The 27,874-nt window shown below is 43.1% G+C and overlaps 1 protein-coding gene across 6 annotated transcripts in view; it reads right to left on the minus strand.

Annotated features, from left to right (window-relative positions):
• Positions 1–27,595, minus strand: part of qkia (QKI, KH domain containing, RNA binding a) — a 74,195-nt gene extending 46,600 nt beyond the window's left edge. For 4 of the 6 annotated variants that reach the window (XM_018663468.2, XM_018663469.2, XM_018663470.2 and 1 more), the window contains exons 1-2: positions 27,160–27,595; positions 1,444–1,586 (exon numbers count right to left, since the gene is read on the minus strand). In XM_018663468.2, coding sequence (XP_018518984.1) covers positions 1,444–1,586; positions 27,160–27,304 — 288 coding nt within the window. In that variant the 5' untranslated portion in view covers positions 27,305–27,595. The remainder of the gene's footprint in view (positions 1–1,443; positions 1,587–27,159) is intronic. The other 2 variants (XM_018663471.2, XM_018663472.2) reach the window with 1 other exon arrangement.
• Between the last annotated feature and the right edge of the window lie 279 nt (positions 27,596–27,874).

The raw sequence follows: 27,874 nt of genomic DNA on the forward strand, positions 1-27,874 counted from the left end.
ACATAAAAACAATAATTTGTTGACTAATTAAATTCTAACTAGAAAACTGTGTATCAGCTTACTCATCCATCAGAGTCAGTGCTTTCCTTTAATAATAGAAGACGTTTTTGTATTTTATTCTTGTTTTCTAAAACAATACATAAATAAACTAGTATTTATAATGTCACAAAGGTACAGTTGCATCTGTTTTTTGTAAGGAAGTCAAGGATAATGAGAATAATTAAAGCAAAAATAAAGCAATTAGCACATAAAAAGCAGCACCAACTGCAATTATGATTCTCACAGCTAATTAAGGAACTGTCCAGGGACCTGAAACCCTGCCACCGGAGATGAAAGGTGAAAGACTGGGATTTGGTTGGCTGATTTAGCTTGTGAGCTCAAAGGCCGGGTCTGGTCTGAGGGTCAGCTGGAGCTAAGCTGATCCCAGCCGGTCCCTGGTGCCCTTTATCAATTCTGTCAGGGGGAAAATGCAATCCACGCCTGGCTAGGCCTTGCCCTGCTCGACGGTGTCCCTTATCCTCCGTCACCTCCCTCCATTCATTTCCTCGCTACAAAGCTGCTGGGATTACGAAGAGAAACGTTGCTCCTCAAGACGTGACACAACCATTCACGTGTGTGTGTGTGCCAGAGATTACCATGAGGACAGGAAGGTGACTGACTGACCGTGGTCAAAACCTTACATACACACACACACACTACATGTCTCCACACATACACACAAACACATTTGTCATCCTCCAAACAACGATTTTACTGACTTGCCTCTTCAGTTTTGCCCCCATTCCTCCTCATCTCTACAACCAGTATGATAGCTCCACCACGTACTACTCTTCCTCAAGCTGTGTGCATACAAAACCCCCCAGCTCTAATCAAAGCAAGTGCTAAGTCTAAAAGATTTCCATCTCCTTCAACTGAACTGAATATTAATGGAATTGCAGTTTACCTTTCATGACACCCCCCCCCTCAGCACTAATCTACCACTGTGGTGGCTCATAAACACCCCAGCATGCAGTGTTTTCCTGAGACCAGGGCCGATTTAGACTGCCATCTGATATAGCTTTAAAGGTAGTCCATTAACAAACTTGGCACACAAACTGAGAGTCCAGCAGCTAGTGCTTAACAAACTAAAACAGTCAAGATGAGATGAAGGAGCAAAAAATGAGACTAAAGAAGACACAAATAAAAGTGAAGTGCATGAGGAAAGCACTAATGAGTCAGCAAGATTGTTGTAAGACATTTTGTAGGAAAAAATGTTGTTACACACAAATTGAAGGCGAAAATGCAAACATTCCTACAGACACAGTATATGATTCAATACCTCACAATTAATTTCTATACTGTATTTTTCTGAGGACACTTAATTATTCATCTGCTGGTTGCAGTGTTAATATAAGCACCGTGAGAGAGCTGACACAATGTGAGATGTATGAACCAGCTACTTACATCGGGGTACTCTTTGACAGGCACAAACAGTTTTTCCTGCAGGTGGACGATGGGTCCCATAGGCTCAGGCAACTCCAGCGGGTGTCTGTCCACAAGGCCATTCACTGTGTCACTGTACATGTCTTTACGCACTCTGTTGATCTCTGAAACACACAAAAATATGCACATCGATGGTAAGCAACTGAATAACAACAGTACAATTGTACTTTTTTGTTTTCTATTTGATATATCACTGTCATATTGATTTTGACTTCTGGGCAAAGGCTTAATGTAGCATATAAATCTTTGCTGTAAAAAAAAGTAAAGAAAAACAACAGAAATCTGTCAATTGCCTTGAGTACTGTATGTTTTCTTTTAAAGAAAAACTTCAATGCGGAGAGTACTTCACAAAAAATTTATCATAGCCTGTGAGCATAACAATATATGACAGCTGAGCAGGGATGCCTCCTAATACCTGCGGGAAACAGCGATTTTTCAGAATTAACTGCTCTGACTAAAAACTGTGAATGTGTGTAAGTTATTCTATATGACAGAGGCAGAAGTTAAGCGTTGCATTATTATGGGGTTACGGCCACCGTCTTTCCTCTCTGCCTGGTACTCCCCAGTGGCTGTTCTCTAATAGAGCAGCCTGTGTGAGCGGCTGGGCAGGTGGGGAGATGAGACGCAGAGAATCGCTCAGGTATATGCCTTCAGATTTGATCCCTCTGTCAGATAAAACTAATGGACCTCTCTCTCTGTCTCTCTCGCACACACACAGCTAACACAGACTTCTGCTGCAGCACTCACACACACACATCTCACCTCTAATTCACACACACCCCACTTTGACTTCCTCCGTAATACACACAAATTCACACACCAGAGGAATACTGTGCTGTGCGGGGTTGAGAAAACCTATTCATCCATCCTGTGTGTAGTATAATGTACGTTTGAGTGTGTCACAGTTGGATGAAGATCGACAGCTGCAGTTGTAACACCCGTTAATAAAGGACACACACTGGTCACGCTTTCTAACTTCCCACATTTGCCATCACTATACGAAACAGTGATGCCATCGCTGAACCAAAAAGCTAATCAGCAGTAAAAGTGTAGAAGAAATGTGATTTTAAAAAGGCATCTACAAAAGTTTTTAAGTTTGAGGGTGGAAAAGCTGAAACAAAATGGTAGGGCTGGTGAGGTCTTGAGGAATGATATGTCTGGGGTGGAGTAGGGGCGGGTGTTAGGCACTATTTCCATCTCTCATGAGACTTTGGCCAGTTGGAAGCTCTATATTAAACTCTAGCTGGGGAACTTGACACTCGACTATAGATGCCCTTAGTAAAGCACGCCTGACCTCCAAGTCTTATCCTTACACTGACGCAAACTTAATTAGGTGTTGGTGTAGTTTTGTATTTGTTTTTAAGACGCTGGAAAAACTTGTGGATTTAGCTGTGGAATCAGTTTGCAGGGATTTCTTGCTGAAAATGTGTTTTCCCCTGGATACCATCGACGACAGACTTGACAAATGTGTGATTGATGGTTTCATGGACACTGACAAGCACACACATAAACATCTGGACTGCAGCTGTGTGGACATCACCTGTGGGACATGTTGGAACCATAAAAATGGGCCAGTAGACTCGGCCCAGAGCGACTCTTTCCCAGAGCACATGACTTCACCAGTGTGAAGTCAACACAGATACTCTCAGTCCTCCCTAAAGATGAATTCATCTTAATGGTATCTAGCCCAGCGGACAGATTACATCAGTCCTAACCGACACCAGTGGCTTTGGGCCACATTCAGGCTTTGTGTAGGGAACAGAGGGCCTTGGCGGTGACACATCACACAGAGAGGAGATCAGGGCAGTCTAAACACAGGGAGTAATGGGAGTGCTGAAAAACACAACCGTTAATTGCAAATGAATGTGCATTTTGTGTCCAAAAGAACCCTCAAGTCCATAAAACTTAAACATGATGGCCTAGAGTATTTTCACCACAAGGTCATAAGTATAATCTCTGTCATTGCTGATATGCAGCCTGATCCTCCGTTGCTAGCCTCTCTTGAAAAAAACGATCACTACTAAATGGCATACTGCAAAATAAAATGCACCTACTTCCTGCAAGTGTTAGCACCTTCTTTCTTTTGTCTGTCTCTTTAAACTAACATTAATAAACACAGAAGAGTGATTTGATCAGAGAGGAGCCAACATTCTGTGTTTATAAAATTCAGTTTACAGTAAAAACAAATATATACATGCAAAGTGTAATGTATTTAAAAAGATCAGTCATTCAGACCACAAGAGAAAATAAAAAGAAGTGTGCACATGTGACAATACAACCCTACAACCAGCAGCAGCACCACTCCCTCCTCCTTCTTATTCTATTTCCTCTTGCTGAAATGCCACATTAACATAAGGGGGCCGTGCTGGGCCATCAGTGGAGACGTGCAGCATTTGACAACCTCTAATTTCAGCTCGGCAAGTCTTTTCTGAAGCGCTGCGCTCACCTAAAAATTACCCCCTGCCTTGCACGACCGACAAAATCATTTGTCTAGCTGTCCACCCCGGCAGAAAAGGCAGATTTTGTAAGAGAGACACAAGGGAGGGAGTCTGAGGATCACTATCTTGGAAAGAACAGACAAAAGGGGGGGATCAACTGGAGTAAGAGAAGGGTAGGCTATCAAACAACTTTTCTTCAACTTCGGCATTAGATGGTAAAAATCTGAATTGCATATGTGTTCAATAGCTATATGAGGAGTGGTAACAGATCCCCTGGTACTACCCTTCAGCCATCTCGAGCTCAGTGCCAGTGTGTCATCTACAATCTGACTCAGCAAACCACACACACACATACACACACAGCACTTTCCTGTCAGAGCTGCCTATTTACCTGTGGGGGGTGGCTGCACACGCGCGCGCGCACACACACACACACACACACACACACACACACACACACACACACACACACACAGTGGAAGAGATAATAATATCTCTGTTTAGTTTTATTTTTTTTACAAAGACATCTGTCAGGAAGAAACAAAAATCGACCTTGAGAGTAGTTGGAGGGCAAAGTGGAAGAAGGTTTGATGAGACAAAGACAGAGGGAAGAGGAAGAATTATAACCACAGTGCTGAGCAAGCAGAGTGCAGTTGTATTCCTCTTGACTCACACTGCTCTCTCCTGCCTCCATGAAAGTTAAAACACGTTTCATTTTATCCTTCTCTTTTTTTGTTTCTCTCGATTTCTGCCCTTTCCTCTCAAATCTGCGGCAAAAAAAATAAAATGGCACAGTCTGTAGCTGCATATCTATCTGCCCTTTGTAAAGGTAAGATTTCTCCTCATCTTCTCGGTGATCTTGGTGGTGCAGAGAGACGAGTACCCAAAGGGCAGTATGTGGGAGAGGAGAATGGCAGGTGGAAGGGGTTTGAGAGGCAGTGGACTGAGGAATATGGGCTGTAAATTAGGAGCCAAGAATCAAAGTGGGGTCTGGTGGGTGAATGTGGAGTGTGAAAGTTTCAAACTTGACCTTGGGAAAAGCAGTAAACCAAAAAGAACAAAGAAATTGACTCAAGTTCCACTTACTTCCCTTTTCTTGAGTCTTAGTGGATGAAGACCCAAGGCTCCATCAGATGCTGTCAAAATCTTTGGAAAAAGCTCGTCAGGGGACCTCAAATTTAAGAAGGTACCATGAAAATGACTAATATGACTAAAAGATACGAGATACAAACCCATAGTTAATAATTCAAGTTTCTATGCACAGAATTGATTTACTGATATAAGCAATATGGAATTATCTAACAGATTTAGTGCTTACTTCAAGGTCTCCTACTGCACTGAAGCTTTTTTGTTGGCCCTCACTTGTAAGTCGTTTTGGATAAAAGCCTCTGCCAAACGAGTAAATGTAATGCAATATAATGAAATGTATAAACATAATGTAAACTTTACAAGTGCAAATGCAGCAAGCTCAACAAATAATCTGCACAATTAGCACTTCTGCTCAGCTCCTTCTCCTGCCATAATTGGTTCTTTGGTACGCTGACTATCCCTGCCATACCAAAAGCCACCCATGCAGTGAACAGTAAAACTGGGCCTAGGGCTTGAGACTCATATGCACAAAGCAGGAACAGATAGAAGAAACAGAGAAAAGCAGATCTATTAAGTCTATCTACTCGATCTAAATTAGTGATATTTGACAGAGTTAGCCACCAGGAACTCAGGCACCATGGGATAGAGGGGCCTTTCATTTATTTACCTAGCCTGATGCCAAAAACAATGATCGCATAGAGACAGCACTGGCAGAATCAGGGGAAAACGGTTCAGGAGTGGTTGTGGTGATGAGAGAAAAGGCGTAAGACAAAAGAATAGCCAAATGAGGTAAGAATATTTTTCTAATGTTGCAGCCCCTCTGATCTAACATGGTCTAATGAATGTAAACACAGCGTGAGGACAAACTTGGGGGAGTGGAGAGGAGAGGAGAGGAGAGATCAAAGACAGAGCAAAGAGATAAGCCAAGGAGAGGAAGAAAGAGAGCAGGCGGAGTAAAATTAAAAACAATGGAGAAGTCCAGAAGGAGATACTGTAATCAGGTTTAAGACTGGTGAAGATCATTCAGCTAGACCTGCTCCACTAGAGAATGGGAGCAAGTCCATTAAGAGCCCAAAAATAGACCTGCTCCGTAACTGCTTTGTCCTCACCCTGTAGCTCACAGCAAAACGTCCTCTGACCATGCAGAGCAAATCTGTTCATACACATATTATGTGTGTGCGAGCATGTGTGCGAGAGGGACACAGAGAGAGGGACACAGGGGGACAGGGAAAGAGAGAGTGAAAGAGAGCAATGGGTGAGTAATCAGTGTGATCAGCTTTGCCTGAGGAAAGCAGCTTTAGATGCCTTGTGATGCCTGGTATTAGGCTGATAATATCTGGCACCTGAGACAGATTGAGTCTAACACCAATTAATCTTAAAGCCAAAATGATCAAATGTTCAACTCTGCAGAGAGACTGAATGAGTCTTTCGTGTTTAGGGTGATTTAAGATCAAAAACCTGTAGTGTTAGGAATCATCCCGTTTTTTCCTACTCGCATATGCATGCATGCTCAATTAATGATTTAAACAGGTGAAAAAGTGGTTTGGAAGCTGAGGTAAATATAGGCATAAGAAATGCAGAGGTTGTGTTTTAAAAAACTACAGCAATCACAGCCTTAATGTGCACCGGTGCTGAGTGAAACAAGACTTGGGTGAGGAACAAGCCTTTTCACTTTAAAGCTGTGCACTTTAGCAATCACAAAGCCTGGGTACCCGTTGCAAGCGAAAGGATTTGGGCGTTTAATGCATTCCTGGCCTTTATTCACGGCACAGACAACTTTATCCAAGACGACACTCCACTTCAACAGTTTAGGGGTTTGGCAGGCCAAGCATATGAAAGACGGAGGTTTCTTTTAAAGCAGAGAGCCGAAGTATAGTTCGCATTGGTGGGGGTGACTGAGCCATGAAAACGTATGCATTTCTGGGCCTTATCGTCAACTCACAGCTGCCGCTCTCTCTCCCCCTCCCCCTTTGTAAGGGGGAAAAAAAAAGAAGTTTCCTCATGCTTCTGTCTTATTTTTACTTCCTAATCTTTGATTTAACAGTAGGCCTATGGTGCACAATCCTTTGATGTTCATGCGCAAACTATTCCTGTGCTATTAATGAGTATGCTGTACTATCAGTAGAGCTAAGAACAGCACATGTATTTCAGTTCTTACAAGGAAAGTACCAGGTTAAGATCTGAAATATCCTGAGTTCACATTAGGTAACGTGCCTCAGTGAATTTTAATGTTACTACTTCACTTGTCATTATTTACAATTTGCCAGATTTTACATTTAAAATAATGAACAGAAAGAGCATGACAGTACAGGGTGCTCTGTTCGGTGCTTGACTTGTTGCAGTTTTGTAGCCCTATGAACCAAGACATTATGGGGTGGCGATGACGATTATGGTTTCCCAGTAAATAATAGTGATGCTGGACAAGCAGGAGTAGATCAGACGACAACTGGGGATCACCGTTGTTCAACCCAGTTAAGGCAATGTTATGTCTCCTGAAATGGCTACATCAAACACACCGACTCATTTGCGACAGCATTACCCAAGTGTGTCTATTATTTGCAGTAGTCTAAAACACGCTGGGGTGCAAGTCGTTCTCCCCATGTCATCCAATAAACCTCTTTCCACAAACTCAGAGAGAGAGAAGGCAATAATGAATAGCACGAGAGGGTTTATTGCTGTGGATATGTGACTTTACTCAGTAGTAAAAACACAAAGTGCTTGATAATGTTCAATCACATCTGAATAGGTTTGTAATTAAAAGGGACATTTTTGATTACTTAATGGTTATCTTCCAGAGTTGTGACTTTTTTGTACAAAAACTAGCTTTAGAAGATACACGTTAGATTTGACTAACTCTGCCTGCTGAGGCATCATATTAGCTCTGGCTGACCTTTTGGCACAGAGTGAGGACAAAGAATTTTGTCGCCCATCTTTCTGCACTAATAAGAGATCACTTCAGCCAGTGTGGATGGGAGAAATAAGTAATTACAGCAACCAATGACTTTTTCAATGTACACAAGGCTTGTGAGTATTGTGAGACAGATTTGGAAGGTATTAACATATTCTTACATTTAAAATTTGCTCCATCCACTCTTTATTAATGGTGTCACGATGTATCTTAACTGTCAAATTCAAAATGGTACTGAGAAATACATTTCAGGTTTGCTCTGTGGTGACTCATCCACATAGTTCCTGAACCCTGACATGATGTGGATATAAGTGCTGGCCCCCACAGGCTGAGGGGTCTAAATGGCTCTAGACAGAAATGACGGTGCGGTTTGCTGGAAGCCAGAGGGGGAGATTTATGTTGTGTGTCAGGGATTCTCCTACGGCAGGCTGGGTAAAAAGCTCCAGCGTCAGGTCTTTAAGTAGATAGGCCACTAAATAAACGACTGGCATAACAAGGCTGCTGGATCTTCTCTCTCTGAGCCAGGTGAAAAAAAAGTAATAAAATACAGAAAAACACTCACACACACATACACACCTTCTCAGCTGTCTCATGGGTAAACAGCAACCCAACACACAAAGGAACTACGCTTTCATCCAAATTGGGAATGGACGGTTGATGCATTCTACAACGAAAAATGCTTACACAAACTTGCAGTAACACAATCTGTCTGAGGCGTACACTATGGTGCAGAAATTGCAGAAAGTATATACTGTACACGTGTTTGCGTTTATATCCAGGCCAACTACCTCCCCGAAAGCAGCACGTTCCGCTCTCCGATCATCAATAATGAGCTGAAGCAGCCTGAAAACACACATATAGATAGCAACTCACACAACATTTAGCCATGGTCCAACAACACTGGACAGGAATATGTGTGTGCCCTGAAACAAACTTAAGTCCATATAATACATATAAAAAAACAAACACCCAACTAAACATTAAAAAACACCCCCACACACACACGAGCTAATGAGCTTTTGTGTGTTTGTAGGCAAGGCTCCCTTGAGAGAGTGAACCCACAGAAATAATACTCCACACGGAAGGAGGAGGGAAACTGCCTTAGAGAAAAATCTGCTAAACAAATACAGAAGGAAACAAGAAGGAAATAGCGCTACACCTCTCCTCCATCTTGCCTTACTAGCCACTGCTTCATATACAGTCTAATGACAAAGAGAGTAAACACACAGACTGCAGAAACACACAGCTGCTCTTTATCATGCGTCTCGCTCTTACTAGTTTAATTATTTTACTGTGATGACTGACAGCTGAGGAAACCAGTGCTGCTAAGTTGTAGTTTGTGAAAAGAAAACATAAGATTCATCCGCCTTTAATAGCTTAATAGAGCAAACTCTCGTCCAGATTATTTCAACTACAGATGTTTGATATATTATGGAGAAATTGAATTATATGTATTGTAGAGCTACAGCTGAAACACAGAGCAAACTTGTTTAGCAACCTCTTAAAGGTCATTTTTGGTTTAAATTTGATTTTAACTCAATATATTGAGAGAAAATGAAGCCAGCAGTCTATCAAATCAAACCATGAGATAAACATCCTTAATTACATCATAAGCATTGACAAATTGGAAGCACGGTTTACCTCCTCCTCTATTCTGGCTGAACCCCTGAGAATATGTATGCTAAAAGCAGAATGTGTAGGTGTGGTGATGGCCAAGAACTGCAATCAGTAAAGCCATTAATCATAACTGGTGACAAATGCAATGTTTTCTGGGGCCGTCACTGTGACTGCATGCGGGAAGGGGACTAAGTGCCAAGCTGAATGTAGCTTTCTGTGGCTGCTGGCAGCTACGGCGATGGTGTGCTATAGGAACGTGTCATAGCACGTTAGTTTGGTGATTAAACAAAGCAAACAGACAGAGGAGACAAGGAGAGAGAGACCAAAGCAAAGACAGAGTAGAGGAGGGGTGAGAAAGAAGCAGAAATAGCGACGGAGTAGGACAAAAGGGACTGAATACACTGGGAAGTGAAATGCATAGTAGAAAAAAAATAACATAACTGGGTTGTCTTACATTCGAAGAGATGTGTTTACTATTGCACAACAACCAATTTAAGTCAGCATTTGACTAGAGCGACTGCTGTCATTTAACAACTCCAACACCGGTGATGACAGATGAACAGGTGCAGTGATTGTCCTGGAAAATGTGGCTCAAAAGTAGGCCAAGTTAACTGAGGCTTGCAAGAGAGTTATGATGCCAATTTAGAGATCATGATAAGCAGTGAAGCAAAGTCATCAAACTCCTGTCGAACGGCCAAAAAATACAGTGTTATAGAATATCACAAGATGGCAAAACCACAAAGACAAATCTTTATAATGCTAAAAGTCAGAGAAAGTCTTGTTGTGGCCCAAAACCGGCAGCTTCCAGGAGTATAAGAATGTGTCAGAAAAAGATAATAACAAAATGGCAATTGCTAGAGTTGTTCCAAGTTGCCAAAACGATTCATCAACTGGTGCCTCAACGACTGTGGGAAGGTAAAGTGGAAATAGACAGACTTACTATGCTTTCTGCATTGTATTCTTATAAAACTCAATTTAAAATTGTGACAAATCTTTTTATTGATTTCATTTGCCATCTTTGTTTAAATGGGAGACTATGGGTCTTGCAAAAGGCAGGATTCTCTCCCCTGATCTCTTTAACTCTTAAATTATTTCTCAATGTTATGTTATATTAAAAGTAAAACAATAGGCAGAGAAACAAAGCCAGGCAAACAAAAAGGTGTGTGGTTATTGCTAACATTTGGACCAATATTTACTGGGGTATTCCAAAATATATTTAATGTTTCTGAATTGACCCTATACCAGTTATTCACAACAATGATGCAAGAAGATAACACATCAAAGGTAAATAAATTATATGTAGCATAATTTTCTATTTTTCTAAGAAGACACTTTCAGTAACATTTGGCTCAACTACTGGGGTAAATAATTTACACGATTCTTTAAAAAGCTGTAGCAAAAAAACATTCATTCTTCTCACTCACATCACCATGCTATCCCAGCTTAACAGTGAAAATCAGTGTTTCAGACAGTATCTGCAGAGCTATTAAGACCTCAGACTAAAATTAGAACAAGGGATCATCACATTTGATGATGTGGAACTGCTTTATGGGGCTGTGTGCTGGTGGGGGGCATGCTGGCAGCTCAATGAGCCATAGGAGTGCCAGTTTTGTGCACTCAGTGGGGTCTACCATAGAGTGAGGTGAAACTGGCAGGGAGGGCTGGCTCAATACTGAACCATAATGGCTTACTCTTAATGGCTGCCGCGAGGGGCCAACGTTCATTACTCTCTGCGTGGGGGGACTTTCGACAGGATCCTGGGGTGAAACTTTGGAGTGCATGTGCATGCACACACACACACACACACTTAAATTTGAAGGAGGCACCTCAAAGCAAATGAGCAAGTAGGGGAGTCAGAGAATGTGTTTTCTTTCCTTCATACACTCAAGATAGATATAGTTCTCTTTCAGGAAGCACCAGGGAGTGTTAGTGTGGTAGTTAACAGAATGGGATAAGCTCTTTCCCAGGGTAGTTTCGTAATATTGCTAATTATTCAGCGATTGCGAAAAAATTCTAATCCATCACAGCAGAAGCTCGAGTTCTGTGCTAATACTTCCTCTCTCCTCGGTTCACCTTTTAAAGTAGCCCAATACCCTAGCTCAGCTGAAACAGACAACCTAATGCACACAAATGCAGACTCAGGCTCCTTCTAAAATACCAAGCAAAGATAGGCTCTTTTACTGCTGCTTTTGCCATCTAAAGGGGGGGGAGCGATATGTAGCGTTAAATTGGAAGCCACCGCAATAGTCATTTAACAGTCTGGCTTTAAGAGAGAAGCCTCATGAGCTGAAAATGGTTTCACATATTTGAGAGGATATACTCGGTCACAAAATAAAGGAAACAGCCTGCCTCCACTAAGCTACAATACAAAGAGTAAGCCCACCATCTACTTCAGAGGATATGTCCTGTATCTGTGTGGTTCGGCGCATACTAATAAAAGGATGCTCGGTTTTGACGGGAGCAGTCAAAACTGGAGGACTAATTAGTATGAACACATTCAAAGCATGAACAAAGCATGCGCGCAAACAGCCAAACAGACTGTTAGTTCTTCTGCATCTCGTGGGAACTCATTTCAGACTTTACCTGCCAGTGAAATCAGACAAACAAACAAAAAGCAAGACCTGAGCTGTGCCGCGCGGTGCTATTCAAGAAATCATCACTTCGCTTTAACCCATTTATCTCTACTTTCAGTGTTTCAGTTGATGAGCGCGCACGACACACAATATGCTTCCAGAAACACAACCCATTTTATCCATTGAGGCCTCAGGCATACTTTTACAGACATGCATAGGCAGTTACGCAGACAGACACATAAACAAACACACACACACACAGAGGACAACAATGAGGGGAGATGCTATATAAAAGCGAGGCACAGGATGCATGCTGCGAGCTCAACAAGATATGAAACTACGAGATAAGGAATGGGAAGAATAACAGGATGAAGAGTCAGGATGCAGGGTGTCTGTATGTGTTGTGTGAAGAGTAGTCTTTGGCCCCTTTTTGTGTTGACTCTTACCCTAGAACCATGTAGTCTGTCCTGTGAAAAGAAAGGGGGTGTCCCTTTCCTTTGCCCACTACCTGGAGGGGCTCGAGGAAATTGACATTTCCTGTCAGTAGACACCAACTCTTGTTAAGATATAAACAAACACTGTGCCTCAAACAGGTGACTGAACAGTTAGGCAGAATAATTGTGTGTGTGCATGTGTGTGGCGGCAGCCGGACTTAAACTGTAGCTAAAAATGCTGACCGCTATTCATCTTTTAAACACGTTTCTGCCCCCCTGTGTCTACCCCCCCACGCACACACAGCTGCCCCCCTCCATCATGCAACAATGCCAGGAAAGGTCCAGCTGTCAGAGGAGGAAACAAGAGAGGAAGAGGGAGGAAGGAAAGGCTCTGACTGTCAATGTGACTGGAGATGATAACATGCACTGTGCTTCCTGTCCCCACCCCTGTAACTAAGGAGACCACAGTGCTCACAACCAATGAGGAAGATGAGAGGGTGGGTGGGAGGGAGGGAGGATAATTTCTCACAGTTCAAAAAAGATTTCTGACTTTGTTTCTCTGTGCAATAGGATCTTTATTTTTGTCCTCTGATCAAAAGAGATATTTTACCCACGCTTCCAAAATGATCTGGACGTACAGGGCGGCACTGTTTTTTGTGAAGATTAAGGTGTGGGGGAACAAACTAGACGATCAGGTTGAGGCAGAAATCATTCAGCTGGTCATTTCCCTCACAGTTAAACACTGCCGAGCGACAACACAGGGAAAGGGGATGAGACAGGAGCTGCATTTTAACTGTAAATCTTGGGCAAATCCTTACATCAACTGTGACTCTAGTGATTTTTGGCGAGGAACAGATGGAAGCAGCAGGAGTCTGCCAGAAGTGCAGTATTGAGAATGTCAACAAACTGCCTGAAAAAAGATCTCTTTATTTAATACGTGTTTGGTAGGTGGGGGAAGTGACAGAATGAGGAACAACTGCATTCTTTTCACAGTCTCGTTATCAGGGAATGAGGTCACTTGATTACAGCAGGAAAGAATTGATGCCACAAAACAGAGACAGCAGCAAACAGAGAGGCAACTGCCTTCAAGAGTATTTTGTTAGCAATTAATTTTCAATCCTGTTTTCTGTGACAGACAGAGCAAAATTAAAGCTGAACACAAGGTTATGGCAAGAAGGGGTGGGATTTTCCTTGATGAAAATGAGACAAAAGTGTTTTTGCAAACATCTCTTTGAAACTTGATTTATTCAAAGGGCCAATAAATGCAAAAATGCAGATGTGTTTGGCCATGACTATAATCTTAAACAGCATCGTGGATTAAGAGTGATTTAATGTTAAAATATGACTCACTTTAAACAAATGGGCCCTGTTTACAATTAATAATAGAGTAAGTACTGTTACAATCTAATTCAACCGAATCCAACTGCCCTACAATAAATCCTACCTTTATGAATCTTATCATATTCAGCTGTTGATAAGAGCATGACAAAGAGGCACCGATTCAGCTCATTCAGAACATTTGTGCTCCTGTTGTATTGGATTACATTTGAAGAGCTCTGTGTTTTCGATATACATTTGGTTGCCAATTTATTTATCTCTCTAAAACTAAGGCAGTGTACCTTCAATGATACAAATGAGGTGGACAATATATTTAAAAATTCAACAGTGCCACAAATGTAATCCTTTAAAATTACCAGAGCTGAATCAAGCCCTCTCTAAAAAAGCGAAGATCGGTACACTCAATATATCATCACTACAGACAACCATTAACACATCAGTGAAAGTTCACTATTAACACCAGTACATGTCCGTTTTCTGTATTTTCTTGGTAATGTGAAATTGAGAGAATTTTACTGGCTGGTGCTAATTAGCTAATGTATCATCCTGCAATGTTAGCTTTCCCCTACCACCACCCTGAAGTGACTTAGCAGCTGCAATTACAGGTGACAGTGACACATTTAATGCAATGCAGAATTTGAGCAAGAGCAGGCACTTAAATTCTCTATGCAGAAAAAAAAATCCTGGGAAGAACTCAAGTTATGAACACAGGAAGACAAACAGGTTACATCACAAAGTGCACGTATGTGTGTGTCAGATGTTTCATCCCCAGGAACAGGGCCTGCTGGGGCTTGTAGCTACCATCTTAAGTTCCAGTCCAACAGCCACTCAGTCGCTGTCCCTGGGTGTGACAACACACAGACTCACATCACAGCTGTTGTTGTGTCTTTGTGTCAGCTCTTCATTGTCTTCACAGCCTGACATGCCACTTTTTTTTTTACAGGATCTAAATCTTACCACTTCAAACGCCTACTCTGGTACATTACAAATTAGACATACAAGAAATGTGTTAAATATCTGGATGGATATGCATGGTCCTCTGCCAGAACTTCAACTGTTATGGGCCAAGTATTCAAGGATGGACGTGCAAGTGTTGGTTGTCGTTGAGTCAAACTGCTACTGATGCTCTGTGAAGAAGAAAATGGTCTGGCATTGTTAAGAGATGCTGAAAAGTTCTCTTGGTGTCTGATGCACTTCCAGATATTAAGCTTGCTTGTCCTGAGGGACAGATGATGAAAAGGCAGAGGAAATGGCTCCCCCATACCTACTCCCTTCTATCTGCAGATCATAAGAAGAGCCGCTCTTTTGCTGTGCATTTGTTTGGTCTGGGTTGTCTGGTCCTGGAAATCATCTGCTTGATCTGTTTTGTCTGCCGAATCATGCTGAATGTACCATTTAGAGCATTTAAAAAACAAAGATGTGGGGGGAGGGGGGTCAACAACAACTGGGTCAGAATGTCATAAAGGGAGGAGAGGGATAAGAGGAGAAGAGAGAGAAGCCTTCTCGCTGACTCATCTGTCATTAAACAAGCTTCCACTATGCTTAAGACTTTAAACATCGATCTGCCTCAAAGCACTTGGGTGTGAGGGCTTAACAAATCTGCAAATGCATATACACATGCACAATTACAGCCAGCGGGTGCAGGCATGTTGTTCTCTAACAACCAACGTTTCGAGCCTGGGAGTGAGTGAGTGCAGAGCCTAGCACATGCTAGGGTCCTGAGCGCAGACAGCGAGAGCTGGGCTGATGCAAACCGACAGACCACGTTGCGGGCCTTTAATGTCACCACTGGTCCTCACATGAAAGAGGCAATGTAGCCCCAAGGCAGGATTTTTGCCACACATATTCTCATTCGAGTAGAGAGGGAAGCTGCAAAGGAGGAAATAAATGGAAAGAAGGGAGCGGGTGAAGAAAAATCTTGAGCAACAGCAGATGAGAGAGGAGAGCAAGAAAGGCAGACGGGAAAAGAGGGTGACGAGAGCGAGAGTCACTCTGCTAAAATAAATAGGTAAAAAGACAAAGCCAGGAAAAATGAGTCATTCCCTTGGGAGAAGAGATACTGATTTTTTTTTTTCTTTGGAGAAAACTATGAAAACGATGGAGTACTCCTTATACCGAGCACCACAATCTATCATTTATTCTACAAAATGGAAAGAGATATAACATAAACAGATGAGAGGGATGCATGTACATGTTTAATACAGAAGGGAAAAAGATTAAGAGGGAGAAAGCAAAGCAAAGTGTCTATGTATGTGTGTGTATCTGGGTTGCAGACAGAGAGCAGGATTTTATACATGGTGATGAGGGAGGAGGAGCAGAGATAGAACTGAGGTCTGGTTCATCGAAAGTGTCAGACGTTCAATAAAAATAAGGTTGCAGGAAGAGCTCCCATCACAAACAGCCTAAACTCATGTCAGACAAACACTCTCCAGGAAAGCAGAGTAGGGGCTAGGAGAGGAAAGGTGGGAGAGGGGAGGGGAGAGAAGGATTAGAGGGGACAGAGAGAGACTAGTCCATCTCCTGGCAGACCATTCTTCACCTTAAGGTGTCAACAGCAGCTGGCACCTCGCTCATGCCCACACCTGTCTCACCTGCTGTGTCTGCACACCGTCCATCCCCAGCTGCCTTTAACCTTCCCTAGAGGACCAATAACGCGGACAATAAATTGCCTAATTTACCCACACGATGCAGGTGAGCACAAACATAATTCAAAAGTCAAACTTTTACAGCAATTTGAGTCAAATCATTGCGCTCCATGTCAGTAAACTTGTCCTGGCACGTTCTAGAAGAAAATATATATACACCAGACAGACAGGAGCAGCTGTAATCTTATCCAAGATGACAATAAAGCAACACCTTGTAAGTCTTTTATGGGCAACATTCCTACGTAATGACACTGAGTTGAGATGGCAGAAGTTAAGGCCAAAGTGTAGTGTAGCAGCACGTACTCAATAGAGGGAAACAGTTTAACTGTGCCAGCTGGTTGTGCATTTTTAAAGAACTAAACAACTTTATGGTAACTTTTTCAAGCTCAATTAGGAGTGTAAGCTAGTCATTTATCAGACGCAGACTACTTAGGTCAGAGGTGCATTTGGAGTTCAAGACCCACTAATTAGGATCATTGTTGGGGTCAGGGGCAAGAGTATCAAAGGAAATGAGTGGTTTGGGGCATTCTTCAAAGGGATAAGACCAGGTTCCAGGTTTTTTGACTGACTGGTATGTGCAAGCACAATCCTTCATTTGGTATGCCACAAAAAGGACAATACATGCTGATAGTGCCCATGAGCACTGTCAACTTACACTATATTTCAGGTACCCTCCTTACCACACTGTCTAGACCAATGTAGAAAAAGCAGCAACAACAAAAATTCAATCAGGTAAAACTGGATATGTGTTGTTCCTATCCAATGCTAGATGCCTCCAGGAAGAATTATTTTTTAAGTTTGCAACTTGAGATTTAAGCTAATAACTGACTACAGCGCCACTTCCACACATGTGATTCATTAATCCTGTATCTAATATTTGTCTGTTTACATTTGGCTGCCTGGAGTTGGCTTTGCTTCCTGGATCACAAAATACAAAAGGATATGGTTACTGATCCACACACACATCATATCAAGTAACCATGTTAACATTCACCTGTTCACTTGGAGATACAAAGCAGCAAGATGCTTCACACTAGAAATTGCTTTTCTGGCCAACGAAATTATAAGAAAAAGATTACATAACATTTCTTAAACATGCAACATGCAACAAATTGTGTACACTTTATTCAGTGGTGCAGATGGGAGGGTACACACAGCGAATAAACCAAGTGACAAATACAGTGCGTAAAAATGCATTGCAATGGTGTGGCCTTGTCTGACAGACAAAACTTGTGTGCATACTTCTATGTGAACTGGTAGGAATGACCCAGTGTGTGTGTCTGGCCCATTAAAGCACAAAAAGCCATTGTGTATCATTAGCTGAGGGGGAGGAAGGGAGAGACAGAGGGGTGGCGTGTGGAGCTGAGGGAGGGGTCAGCGACCTCCCTCATAACCAACCAGATGACCTCATTCACAGCACATAGGAATCCTCTGTCTCCCCCCGCTGTTCTTTATCACACTCGCCATCCTCCCCTCGCTCGAGGCAGCCTTGCTCGCCTTTTTCCTTTCAGCGGACACAATCAATCCACTGAGCAGGGGTGAGGCTCATGCTCACTAACCCTTTCATACAGACAGAACATTCTTTCCTGCCAGTTATCAGAGGGTTTTTATGCCAGTCTTTTCCTATGTTACACACGGTGCTAAAGAGGCTCTTTGTTTCACCAATTAAAGCCTAATCATACAAAACCATCCATTGTTTCTGCTCTGTAATCTCCTCACAACCACTGCACTGATAAGGACAGACAGACTTAAGCCTCAACACAAACAGACAAGCGACGACAAACACTAAACAAACAGAGCAGACACAAAACTGTTTCACTTGCACTTCTACAACTCTTACTTCATTCATGTGCTGCTACCGTCACTTCTGGTAGGACGGGTTGCACATGTGCATAAATTATGCTAAGCAAATCATGTTTTACATTACAACACAAGACCGCAGGGCAGACAGCCACTGCAAAAGACAACTGTGCAACACATGTAATTCTAGTTAGGCTAGACAGTCACTGTGTCTGTAGTAGACAAGGAAGATCCTGTTGAAGCAATTAAAACATTGCTGAAAAGGTTGAGGGGACAGCGGTTTAAAAAAGTGGACACTCCATGTGATATTGCTTCAAGAAATCTGTGCAAACTTCTTCCTGGACACCAGCATAAATTCCATCACTACGTGCAGGGAGCAGAAAAACAAGTCGAGCAGCTATGTTGCAAACTCGCAAGCCCTCTCTGATTTGATCGCTAAAGCGATGTCGTCCAATCGCATGCTCATAAGAAGTAACACAAGTACCACCGCAGTGCTCCTGCTTCACACTTGACATGTAATCAAACCTGTTTCACTGTCTTTAAAATACAACTGGTAAATCTGCACGCACAAAGGCTTTATTCATAAAAAAAAACAAAAGAAACAATGTTTGACATACCAGAATGAAGTCCTTGTCTACAATCAAATGTTTTTCAATGTGACAAAAACAATTTGTAGATATTTTTCATGAAATGTGCTAAAGGCTAAAATAAAACAGTGTGGTTATTATCACAATTAGCTAGTACCTTAACCTCAAACAACACCTGAAAAATATTTACAGTTGTTTGAAACCATGTTGACAATACTTATTTTGGTAGCAGTTTGTTCTCCTCAGTGCTGAAAAGCAGTCCAACACATGCCAGAGAGATTATCACACAATATGTCAATTTAATTCATATAAAAGACAGAGGAAATCTAAAGGGACAACACCACCTGAAAAAAAAAAAGTGTAGCAAACGTCTTTACAAGACATCATCTGCATTCAAGATACATAGCCAGTTGAACAATGACTGCTTGCGGTAAAAACACAAAACATGATTGGCAAACTGCAGCATTACTGTGAGAGTACCCAAAACGAGTCTAAATATCACACTTTCTCTTGTCAGCAGATGCGTCAAAGACAGTGATACAGTTGCAGTTGGAGAGTTTACGTGTGTAGACAGCTGCATCAGAGGTTAATGCATCAGTGGATAAAAACTGCAGCCAGAAATATTGGGGAAAACGCCACAGTAAAAATATGTATTTGGTTTTGATTAATAGTGAAACCTGCAGGATCCCACTGTGTTTTTCAAAAAAGCTGGAAAAAAGCAACAAGAGGAACTGTGAATATAACAAGGATTCTGACATGTAAGGACTGAAAAATGTGTAGAAGCTGCAGAGATTCAGGGAAGCAGCTCAGACTGGTTACAGTGGGAGTTTCTAGCGCTTGATATTTGATGGAAAAACACTACAGAGGAATCTCACTACCTTGCCATCTCACTTTCTGAGGCCCTTAGGGAAGGTTATGGCAGCGCCGCCTGCTCTTGCCAAGACTCATAGAAACAACACGGGCTGCTGAGGGACAGGTAAATTATTCCTTTTTGATTTATCGGCCAGCCTGCGACTAGTCAGCCACCAAGGCAAAGGCTGCAAACCACAAGCAGACTGATCCCGCTGGGGTGTTGTGAAGGAGAGATGGGGCTCGTGAACCTCTCAGACGAGAAGGTTTGGACAAGAATGAGGGGAAAATGTTACAAAGATAAACAGTCAGTGAAATGGGGGTGAGCGTGTCACAAAATTAGACGGTTTAGGAAAACATTACCAGACTTTGATATTTTCATACAAGTGGAACGGAGCTTAGTCAGCAGGGATGCAAAAACTCGATCAAATTAACAGGCAAATCATGCATTCAACATTTCTAGATATTTCAAGCAATGTAGAAGTTCTGATGCCTCACTGTGGATGGCATTCACATTAATCTACGCTAAAACACAGTATGAGAGAGTGTGTGGGGAAAACAAACACCAGGCTGGAGGTTAAGTGCTCTGACTGTGCTCCCGGTAAAATTCCTGAGCTAGCTGCCAACGCTCGCTTGCCATTCCTCCTCTGAAAGGAGAGAGAAAATGAATGCAGAGGGGTGGGCGAGTGAGAGGAACAGAGTGAGCATTCAGCTCATTTTTTCACCTCTTTTCTATGATAAAAATGGGGAAGGAAACAGAAAACTGTGACAAATGTTACTGGTATTATTCCTGAGAAGCCTAATTGTTAAGAGACTGTATCCATTGTGACAGTTCCGAGACCTTAAAAAAACGAAGACAGAAGGAGAAAGAGCGAGTGAATAAAGGGGACTACTATGAGTGAGGGGGGTGGGAGAGCTATGTGAAGAACTCAGAGAATGTAACAGGGTGGGGCCCCATACTTCTCCTAACTGTGCTGCATATCCACACTAACGCATGAAGGAGGGATGAGATGAGAAATGATTCATGATGTAATCTAAATTAGTCAAAAGGAAGCTGAGAGACGGACCACCTCTGTGGGAGAGGGTAAAAGAGGAGCAGGCTTCTCTTGTCACCACAGCGAGAAAACAGCTCCCCCTCCTTCTCCCTGTCTGTCTGAAGGGAAAAACAAACCACTGACTCGCCCTCTCCATAGTCCTTTCCTGTCTGAAATGGGCGTTACTTCCCGTAGATGTTTTTACATGAGACAAAAAAAAATTAGGAAAAAAAACGGGCTGACTTATTTTGGGTCAAGGACAATGGGAGGAGCCACAGTTGCAGAAAAAGGAATTAACGACACAATTTAAGTCGATGTCAGGGAGCTGTTTTGACATAATTATTACAACATCCCCTCATACATGTTCCTCTTTAACACTGCTTTTCATCATCTGGTACACACAGACATACAGAGCCAGGATTCTTGATTTGACAGAAACCACACATTAAAATTATTTTAGGGAAATCCTCTGTGCGTCTGGTTATCTTATTCACTGTTAATTTTAACAGGACTGCTCTGCTTTAAGGCTTGAGGAATTTAAAAAAAGGACAGAGAGAGAGATAAACTACCTTTAGCAATGTGTTGTCTAACAGCTGGCAGTAATAGAAGGAAAGACACTTAGTTTTGGCGACAGAGCCAGATAGGCACCCAGGCAGTCAGGGTAGGGCACGGAGACAGGAGGCCAGGCAGAGGCAGCAGCGATAAGGAGGCCCCAGCACTCACGGGATTGAGGCCCGAGATAAGAGCCCGAGCTGTCGTTGGATGACTTTATCGTACAGCACCCGCTGGGGTGGGGGGTGGGGGGTGGCCTTGCTGGGACTGGAGCGAGGCCAGGGGAGCAAGTTGGGCTCCGGAGCTGGAGTTAAAATAGGGACTGAAGCTCGCACAGGTGGGGAGGGTGCGCTGTGGTGGGGCTATTGGAGAGGACGGCTGCTTGGCAGAGGCACGTCAGAAGGAAGACAGGCTAGGCGACGCTGGGTCCTGCCACAAACCCTACACCTCACCCTGTCAGACTTATGCCACCACCTAATTTATTACCAGGAAGGAGAGACTGAGAGAGAGAGGGAGGGAGGGATCGCATAAGGGCAGGAGAAGGGACAGACACAGAAAGACAGCACAAAGCCTCCAATTCTGCTTTCTCACTGGTGGCGACGGCTCAGCAAACCAGCTCACAGAATGGCTCTCGGTTAATTAAATTCCAGCTTATAAGTGGTGCTTTGGGATAGAATGTGGGGAGAGGAGAAAGGGACTGGGGTGGGGGGTGCAACAACAGTCCTGGCCTAACACCCCCTATTCTCGCTTCCTGTCAGTCTCTATCTGTGGTCTCTCAAGGCTCTAAGCTGTATGTTACTTTGCGAGCAGTGCTCAGTCTTGTTAACCGCTAAACTGATTGCGCGTCAGAGGTGAGTGCGGGTCTAGACCTGTGCAGAGAATGGTCAAGGGTCAACCTACAGTGGGAAAGTGCAGGCTACAGCACAGACGGAGGAAGAAATAAGGGGAACCACATAGACAGAGTGACAGAAATATGAGACGTCAGGTAGAAAACCCAAACGCAGACTTCTAGCATTCCCCTCATTTATCAAAATGTGTTCTCTAAACAGCTGTTCCCAAAGGACTGGTTGCCTACAAAGGCACCACAGTGGACAGCAGACAGTTTGTCCTCCAAATGCTGACAGCTCTCCTGGGAATGTCCTGTTAAATCACAGCACACAGAGACAAACAAGCAGACGCAAAACTGTATTTGCAAAGGGGGATGCTGTAGCCATGGAGTGCGGTATGATGCATCGCGTGGCTCCACCACACAGCATGCAATGGAACAACGACCCATTTAATCTATTATGCAAACAAAGCTCAAAATGAGCCTTTAAGAAAAGGTATGGAATTTTTTTTTCAGTTGATCTGACTAATCTGTTCCCCATAGAAACACTCAATACACTTCATGATGACAGAGAGATAAAAATCCTCCCTTTCTCCTATGCTCCGCTACCTTACAACAACGCCTGCACTTCACTACTAGGCTACATCTCTAGATGTTATATGGTCTGTCTCCTCCTGCCAAGAGAAAATATAGCAATTTGAAGCAGCTTGTTGGCTGGCAGATCGTAAAGAGGAATAAAAAAAACTCCATAGCAGGTGTCACCTCGGGGAGATGAACAACTGCAACGCAAGGGGATTTCAAAAGGAGGGCCTGTCAATCGGCCAGAGTGACCTTGAGGGACTACATACGTGCTGGCAACGTAACATGGACGCCCATGCACACATGCCACTAAAAGCAAGGTGGGAGAAGTCGTTACACACACAAGGGTGGTGTCAGCTTTCCTCCGCCGTGGAAACAGCTGTGTAGACATGTGCAAAATGTTGGGAGGGTGAAGGGGATATGTGCAGCTGTCGGGAGGGCTGTACTCTTTGAGGGATGGACAATTTGAGGGAAGAGTTTAAAGCATTCAGCTGTGACTGGTTAGATTTCTGACAAAAGTCTGACAAAAAAAGGCAAATCACATTTAAGCCTTTTGAAACAGCGTTGTCTCAGAAGACAAGTGGTAATTTCATCGACAACACTCAAAATCTTTTGTCCCGCAGGAGACAAGATTGCTGGTGCTTTGTTGACACATTAGGACTGTCCCTTACTTCCTCTCTTTATTTTTGTTTTTTCGATAACTCTTCACCAACTGGCTATGTCGGCTTGAGCATCAATAGCCTTTCAAGTAGCATCTGCTTTCTCCTTGTCACCTTAAAAAGCCAGGCCCTTTCAATGAGACAGAACTGCCTGAAAAGTCTCTCGGCAACGCGCTCTGAGGAGAATACTGCACAAACCAAACAAAATAAGTTGTTCTATCAAATGTAATTCACAAAATACCACAAGTTACAGATTCCTCCCTGAAGTCTACCACCCTGTCTGGCTAAAAGTCGCAGTCAACTGTAATGTTCATCTTTACGGATGACAAAGATCATAGTCACAAAACAAGCACATCGTCACACATATCAATCACAAACTGCAACCTGACTGCACAGGCCATCCAATGCAGCACATGTTAAAAATAAAACACACTTGACAAAATTTTTAAAAAGGACTAGACCAAAAGGAGGGACTATTTTAAACGCTGTTACTGTGTTTAAAATAACAGGGTTATTTTTCTCCTTTTCAAAAATTGCACACACTGGATTGTGCATTTGGTTAGTACTGGGTGGGGTCCGTTGACACCAGTACAAACAGGGACTGGAGGAGGCTGGCCCCAAATTTTACATCAGGGCTTCAGCCCCATCCGAAGAGGGGGGGAAACCAAACAGCCCCCTAACAGGAACCAGACAGTCAGACAGGCCTCCTCTGCTCTGGGGCGGCTTTCATCACACACACACGCAATTTTTGGCGGCAGGGTAAAGTTTGGACTGGTGCTGTGGAAACCCTTATAAACCTTAGACTTGTGTGGCTTTAGAGGAGTGAGACTGAGGCCGGGGAGTTGAGAGCGTCCCAGCCATGATTTCTTAAACACCAGGCGAGGGAACATTTTATCCGTTTTCTATCTGTCAGGAACTGCATAGAAGTGTCAGACAAGTCCAGCATTAAACTTCTAACAGTCTGTTCTCACTAAAGATACAAAACCATATGGTGCAAGATAGCTATACATTGGAAAAACGTTTCCTTTTGTGGAAAACATGATGTGCAAATCAGTTAAATTTTACTTTTACTTTAATTTCATAAATGAAGCAAAGTGTAAATTTATAGATCAAATTCCATCTAAGGAATCTAAAGACATAAGCAGGAGCGCTTTCTCTCCTATTTTAGTCTGACAGAGCACCGCTTTAACTGTATATATGAGCAAATAGCACAGACAAACCGCAAAGAGACGTGACTAAATGTACACAATATGAGACAATTTACCATGAGAAAAAGAAAATGCTTCAGGCATACTATAAATATTCTGTCCTGACTGCCAGAGAATTTAGGAAGTCACACAAAAGTAATTGTACTTTCAATATGAATTTAAAAGTCAAGTGATTTTGCTGGGTTAACAGTCCATTGCAAAAAACACAACTGTAAACCCTCTTTAGTGCAGCACTTTTGGTCACTCGCAGTTGCAAACATATTTTCTTAGTTAGTTTGACAGAGTGAGAGCCAGTAAGTGGAAAATGCAATGTACGTTAGATTTAAAAAAAAACTTGCTGTTGACCACACAGAATCTAAAAACAGACTCTCTTGCTTTCAGTGGGTTAGCTCATACAGTTTGCCAACAGCAGCACGGCTGGGTTGTTAGAGTAAATGAGAGGCACACAGACTGTGTGTACAGTCCCTTTTCTTTACTATTCAGAGAACTGCCATGGTCTACGACTATGGTGGCTGGGAAACAGTGAGGGGGAGCAGGGACGAAAAAAGAAAACAAGTCTGCTTCCTGACTCTCCCTTTAATGAAAGCATCAACACACCCATCATTCCCAATTGAGTTCAATAAAGCAATTGGCTTTTCTAAAATTAAAAAAAAAAACTCCACAGTGCCTCTTTTGTAAGGCATTTATTGGGTGTGGAGAGTAAATCGAACTTGATGCTTCTAATGGGAAAAATACTATCATCTCGCCCCTGAAGAGTGGTCATTCTCCTCTCTGAACAAACACAGATTTATTGCTTGACTGCTTAAAATTTCTGCAAGAGCCCAACCTGAAACCGAAGTGCCCATTTCGCCACACGTGAAGCACTATAATATTGCTATAGACAATAATACTTTGTCTGTGGCCTTTAATAAGCAGCCAAGAGGGACCTTACCATGTATTGCACCTTAATAACTTTGAGGTTTAAACTTAATTTGAATAGTAGGGGTATTTTGTTAGTGTTATTTTTGCACTGTTGTAGTTTTCTATTGGGATAAGGAGGAAACAGTCCACTTTACGGTCTTGTTTATCACCCATCAAGGAAGCCAGAAAATCTTTGCAGACCGGTTTTGCAACTACATGCTTAAGAAGCTACTCATCCAGACATGTAGTCGAAACTATGAAGTGTGCACTAGTCTTTACGTCCTACGCTGCACACGAAGAAACTGCTCATTTATCGCGTTAAATATACAGAATGTCTTGTTATTTTTATTCATCTGTGTCACAGTGTCCAATCTGACTCTACACACACAGCATGGGGACAGTCTGCTAGGGGGCTGTGGCGCTCTCTAGTGTCCCCAGATCAGTTACATAAACCATAGGTCCAACCTTCCGCTAAGACCAGCTTAGGTTATTGATACTATCAACATTAAGGGCAAAATAAGCCACGTTTATCTGCGCCGCCGCTTGTGCCAAAATCTGTGACAGAGGGTAGAAAATAAATGAAGGCAGACAAATCCCGTCGGGACGGCGCCGCCGACAAAAGGCGACGCAGTTTTGGTAGGGCAAGCTTGACTGGCAAAAAAGAAAAACACGGCGGCTGCAGCAGCTAGAGAAGGAAATATAATCGAGAGAAACATACCCTCGCCTGAAGACAAATATTGTAGTAGCTAACAGAAGGGAGACAAACAAAAGGCTGCCTCTTTTAATGAAAAAGTTAGACGGTTGAAATAATCTTCGTGCACTCCCCCTCCCAGCAGCAACTCACTGGCCATTGTTTGGGCAACAAGCAGACACATTCCACCGTGTTTTTTAAGCTCGGCCGCTGGGCAACAACTAACACAACCCTCGGAGCAAAAACAAGGGAAGCGAAAGTCAACCTTTGTAACGCTTCTTGACATACGCATGAGACGGTGCATTGCCCGGTTAAGTCTTTATTTAGAGACGTAGCTAAGTTAGCGATACCGTTTGGTTCCTGAAGAGTTCAGCGGAACGCAGACACCCAGGCTTGCTAGCTTAAAATGTGGCTAACCCAAGCTAAATTGCCGTGGAACATGTGGAATCAGGGCCCCGTCCAAATAAACGGAGACTGGCATTTCATGAACCCAAAGTGTGCTTCAAAACTTGTATGTGGACATTTTTTAATGATACAATGACAGTGATAGGTGGTTCAGATTTTTCTAAGTGAGTTCGAGAAAGTTTTCCGTCTTCTAGCCTCAAAGTCAAGAGTGCAGTAACAAACTCCGGGGAAGCCTAACGCTAGTAGCACAAGTCTCAAATCCACATCTCGCTGTGCTTTTGGGTAAAACAAACTCACGCAGGATAGTACTGGGTGTCTTGTTTTAGATGTGAGGTTTGTGCTCAGTGGAAGTTATCGGTTTTACTATGCCTGCCACGGTCAGCAATGTCGGGGTACCCGATGGTAGTGTGCGTCTGGGTCTCGCTACCGTTTCTGCAGCAGGGACGCCCAGCGAAGCCGTGCCGACACCGGACTGCGCCGTGGTCACGCTCCCCCCCCTTCCCCCGGTATCGCCCCCCACATTCGCTCCAGACTTGCCCGCTTACCTTCATCGAGAAGCCTCTCCAGGTGTGTGAAGATGCCGCAGAGATTTGGCAAACTGGTCATAAGCTTCTTCTCGTTTAATAACTGCATCAAATAGTCGGGACTCGGCCTCGGTCGCTCCTTCACTTCGACCTCTCCGACCATCATCTTTGCGGCGAGAGCGAAGAACAAACCACCGCGAAACACAGAATCCTCTTTTAGGAAAATGAGAAAAAAACGAAAAAGAAAAAAAAACCTGCGGCTCCAATCCCTCGCTTCCCTCCTCCTTGAGAGCAAAGACTCTGTAAACCCCCCTAAAAATTCAGGTTTGGTTTGTTCTTGCTGTTTGAGTGGAGAGGGGGCAAAAACACAAACCGTTATCTCCCTTCCAGAGACTCGTGCGCCGTACTCTCCTCTACGCCGTGTGCGCTCGGGGACGTTCGATTCCACCACTGTAGGCGCGAGAGACTGTTCCACCGGAAAGGGTCCGTCCTACTCAACACCTATTGGCCAGCGAGGCTTTCGGGTACTAATGGGAGAGCCAATGAACGCTCAGATCAGACCTAGAAGGGCGGGGCGGAGCGCTTGGTAGAATGATGGGCAGGCATTCAGGCCAATGATGTGCAGTGCGCAGGAATGCACATAATGCCCCTGAAGTGTTGTCAACATCGAACATGAGCACACGGTTACTTCTTTCTCCTTTTCTTCACTAAACAGCAACATTTATATTAGTTAAAA

Source organism: Lates calcarifer, linkage group LG19, assembly GCF_001640805.2.
Source record: "Lates calcarifer isolate ASB-BC8 linkage group LG19, TLL_Latcal_v3, whole genome shotgun sequence".
NCBI classification, from domain to species: Eukaryota; Metazoa; Chordata; class Actinopteri; family Centropomidae; genus Lates; species Lates calcarifer.